The sequence below is a fragment of the Cyphomyrmex costatus genome, unplaced genomic scaffold (assembly GCF_001594065.2).
Source record: "Cyphomyrmex costatus isolate MS0001 unplaced genomic scaffold, Ccosl1.0 scaffold146, whole genome shotgun sequence".
NCBI classification, from domain to species: Eukaryota; Metazoa; Arthropoda; class Insecta; order Hymenoptera; family Formicidae; genus Cyphomyrmex; species Cyphomyrmex costatus.
The window spans coordinates 187,913-191,749 of NW_017275457.1; the positions used below are offsets into that span (position 1 = coordinate 187,913).

The 3,837-nt window shown below is 42.1% G+C and overlaps 2 protein-coding genes across 8 annotated transcripts in view; both read left to right on the top strand.

The window, feature by feature from the left end:
- Positions 1 to 2,261, top strand: part of LOC108783242 (dimethylaniline monooxygenase [N-oxide-forming] 2) — a 4,997-nt gene extending 2,736 nt beyond the window's left edge. For all 3 annotated transcript variants that reach the window (XM_018551769.1, XM_018551770.1, XM_018551768.1), the window contains 5 exons: positions 91 to 352; positions 635 to 738; positions 856 to 943; positions 1,033 to 1,196; positions 1,940 to 2,261. In XM_018551769.1, coding sequence (XP_018407271.1) covers positions 91 to 352; positions 635 to 738; positions 856 to 943; positions 1,033 to 1,196; positions 1,940 to 2,248 — 927 coding nt within the window. In that variant the 3' untranslated portion in view covers positions 2,249 to 2,261. The remainder of the gene's footprint in view (positions 1 to 90; positions 353 to 634; positions 739 to 855; positions 944 to 1,032; positions 1,197 to 1,939) is intronic.
- Positions 2,262 to 3,286: 1,025 nt separating this feature from the next.
- The window catches only part of LOC108783237 (membrane-associated guanylate kinase, WW and PDZ domain-containing protein 1), a 9,263-nt gene continuing 8,712 nt past the window's right edge, over positions 3,287 to 3,837 (top strand). For all 5 annotated transcript variants that reach the window (XM_018551757.1, XM_018551759.1, XM_018551760.1 and 2 more), the window contains exon 1: positions 3,287 to 3,581. The gene's annotated coding sequence lies outside the window, so the exon portion shown is untranslated. The remainder of the gene's footprint in view (positions 3,582 to 3,837) is intronic.

Below are 3,837 nucleotides of genomic sequence, written 5' to 3' on the forward strand. Positions count from 1 at the left end.
ACATATTATATATATAAATATATAATAATAATAATAATGACTATAATAGATAGTAATAGCGTGACTTGTGTTGTGGCGTAAACATTCCAGCTGCTGCATCATGTAGAGCTGGTGGAGCCAATCGCGGGGGACCGAAAGTGGTCGGTCAAGGTCAGGGACTTGCAGAATGACGCGGTTGTGATCGAGTCGTTCGATGCAGTCATGGTGTGCAACGGCCATTATTTTGAGCCCAAGATCCCGAACATACCTGGCCAGAACATCTTTACGGGCAAACAGATACACAGCCACGATTACAGAGTTCCCGACTACTTCAACGACAAGAATGTCGTTGTCTTGGGAGCTGGTCCTTCCGGTACATGCGACATACATACGAAATTACTTATTTCTTCAATGAGATACTTTCTTTTCGCGATTCCAGCGATTCGGGCAATGTCGGTCATTAACATTCTTCTTACACAACTTTGATCTTTTTCTTCCGCTTTTATTAAAGTTTCGTTACTATAAATGAACGTTTTTTTTTATTAATATTTATATGGGCATAAATATGTAATTTTGAATGCGAGAACGATGAATAAAAAATTAAGTGAAGTTTTCTTGCGGCGATTAAAACGTAACATTTTTCTGTTTCGAGTAGGTATGGATTTGTCGTTGGAAATATCCAGGAATGCGAATCGCGTGATTTTGAGTCATCACGTGACCGAGACCATCGGCACCGTATTCCCCGAGAATGTCGTGCAGGTAAAAGCGCGAATCCGAAGTAAAATCACAGAGATACTTTTTTCGTGCAAAATCAGATACTTATAAGGCACAATCACGGAGGTACTTTTTAAGCAACCATGACGGTTTCTTCTATAGAAAGGTGACGTGGTGGAATTGACGGAACGCGAGGCGGTTTTTGCGGATGGGACGAAGGAGCAGGTTGATATCGTCTTCTATTGTACAGGTAGATTCTCTCCAATCCTTATGGTAATTATTATGGGATATTGTCTCATTCTAATAATTAAAATAACACTCATTCTCTTTCCTCAAAAGGCTACAAGTACAGCTTCCCCTTTCTCGCCGAGTCCTGTGGAGTCCGAGTGGATTCCAACATGGTCACGCCCCTTTGGAAGCATCTCGTGTCCATAGAGAACCCTACTTTGGCATTGATTGGCATTCCATTCTACGTTTGCGCCTTCAGTATGTTTGATTTGCAGGTATAAAACTTTTTTTTGCTAATAATCTCACTGAAATCCAAAATATCATTATGCCAACAATAATAATTAAAAACGGACTTCCAAAATTTAAAATACAAACAAAAATAAAGAAAGAACAGGTATAATACAATTGTATAATACAAATAAAGAAGACTTCATTCTAACTACTGAGTATTCATTTTTGTCAAAATTAATGTGCACTGATTTAACCGCATTGACTCTCATTAGACCTGTTTTTTATTTATTTTTGTTCATATCACTATGCCACCTATGTCTTTCCTCTTTGATTAATTCACATTGTATCAACAATATTTTACTCATATTTTACCATATATATTGCATTTCAAATTGATACTCTCCATACGTCTAATTCTTTTAACTAATATTCTTGTATATACATATTATGTTGATCTTTTCTCCTTTCTTCTCTCACATGGAGGGAAAAGAAGGAAAGAGATGAACCAAGTGGCAAGAAGTTCAGCTAAAAAGAACGAGTCTCATATTTTGAAATATGTCAGACGTAACAAAGGCCGCGCGCAATCCACTTTAGACACGCGACATTCCAAGCCCGTGGGGCATCCGGAGCGGATGAGATTGTCTCTGAGCGCGGCTGAAAGGAACGCGGTCGCGCGCGACGGGGAAAAATGCTAGAAAGTCACTGTCGCGCATCCGGCGTCGGCCGGCCGGCGTGACTATGTGCCAGCAACAGTGATAATGGCAACGTGATTATTTGCAATTTCAAGGTGCGATTCGTCCTACGACACTGGCACGGCGAGAGGCAGTTTCCCGCGCGAGCGGATATGCTACGCTCCGAGGCGGAGGAAGCAGCAAAACGTGCCGAGAAAGGCCTGAAGAAGCAACACTTTCACATGATGGGCCCTGAACAGGAGCACTATTACAATGACCTGGCGAATGTCGCGGGGATTACGACGCTACGGCCGGTGATGACGAAACTTCATAACGAGAGCTCGATGCGCTTCATAGAAGACCTGGTGCACTTTCGGCAGGACCGTTTCAAGATCATCGATGATTACAATTTTGTTAAATTTTAACATCGAAACGGCAGATGCGATTATTTAAAAGATTAAATCTCTTTTAACTATTTATTTTATTCAATTTGGGGATAATTCTGCATTCAAATTTGAAAGAAAAATATTCAAATTGTTAATTAATTCTTGTTCGTTGTTCATTTTTCTAAAATTACCCATATTAGCGAAAAGATACCAATGTTAGAGCGATATTTATAGTTGATTCTTACATTTAAGACTGTTTGTACTTACAATCTTAAGATGTCACAAGCCAATCAGAAGGCTGTATTAGTGTTTTAAGACAATAAACGGGCTTAAAATAAGAACGGATTATGAATACCGCTTTTAGTCTTACAACATATTATATACAGGCGTCCCAAACGACATAAAGTCTAAAATTATGACACAAGACGTCTTTAAGTCGTCTTTTAGACACTATGGCCTGATTGCACCAACGTGATTTTAAGTGAGACTTAAAACTGTCTCTATCTCTGTCTCTCTTTCGACTTTAAAACGAGATACATGGAGTTTTAAGTCTCGTTTAAAATCAAAGTGACGTTGCAACCGGGCCTAAAAGCTAATCAAGTACATTTATACCGACAATCAAGATTGATCGTCGATTGCGTTATATATTTTTTAATAATCGCGAGATCATAATTTGGAAATCACAAAAATTTACTCAAGGTTGACTATTCTAATTTTTTCACTAGGATAAGTCAACCTTGATTAAATTTTTGTGATCTCCAAATTATATAATTCTCCATAGTCCATTTTTATATTCAAGATCGTCTTAAATACAGCTTTAAGATATCATGAACCAATCAGAGGGATTCCATCCTAGTTGTTCATCAAATAATGAACAAGGACTTGAATAGGATTCGAATACCGCGGCTTGGATCCTCATTCGAACTTCCCGCAATCGCGCGGTCACGTGACTCGGGGCGCGCGCATGACGCAAGCGCAAGATGTAGCTGTGGCGGCGACGGCGGCGGCGGCGGCGACGTACGGCGGTCGGTTAAATGTCTCGTACGCACGTACGATACGAGACGGCGAGCGGCGGCGGTGCGCTGTGTGATGTAGCGTAGTTGAGTGGTAGTCCTCGGGTTGTCGATGCTGCGCGAGCGTGTACGTAACGTTCCTCCCTCTCTCAGTCCGTTTCACGGATAGCGAATGCGCTATCGTCCCGCGACGTGACGGTGCGATGATCGTTTCCGCGGTCCACGACGAGTGATTCAGTGCCCGATCCTACGGCCACTCCGACACGGGGGATATCACTTTCGGTACGGCCACACCACCACCGCTGGAACCATGACGGTTACGCGTGCTACCGAACGCGTCATCGTGCAGGAAACGCAGCGTGAGTAATTCCGTGTTGTGTTGGCCGCTGCCACCGCCTTTATCTGAAGAAAGCGGAATTAACGGAAGAAAAAAAAAAGTTCGCCAAGCAACACACACATATAAATGCACACATCTTTTTCCTCTCTCCGTTTCTTTTGCTCATCTGCCTCACGCTCCAGCAGCTCTCTCTCTCTTTCTCCCCTCCCTCCCCCTTTCTCTCTCTCTCTCTCTCTCTCTCTCTCTCTCTCTCTCTCTCTCTCTCTCTCTCTCTCTCT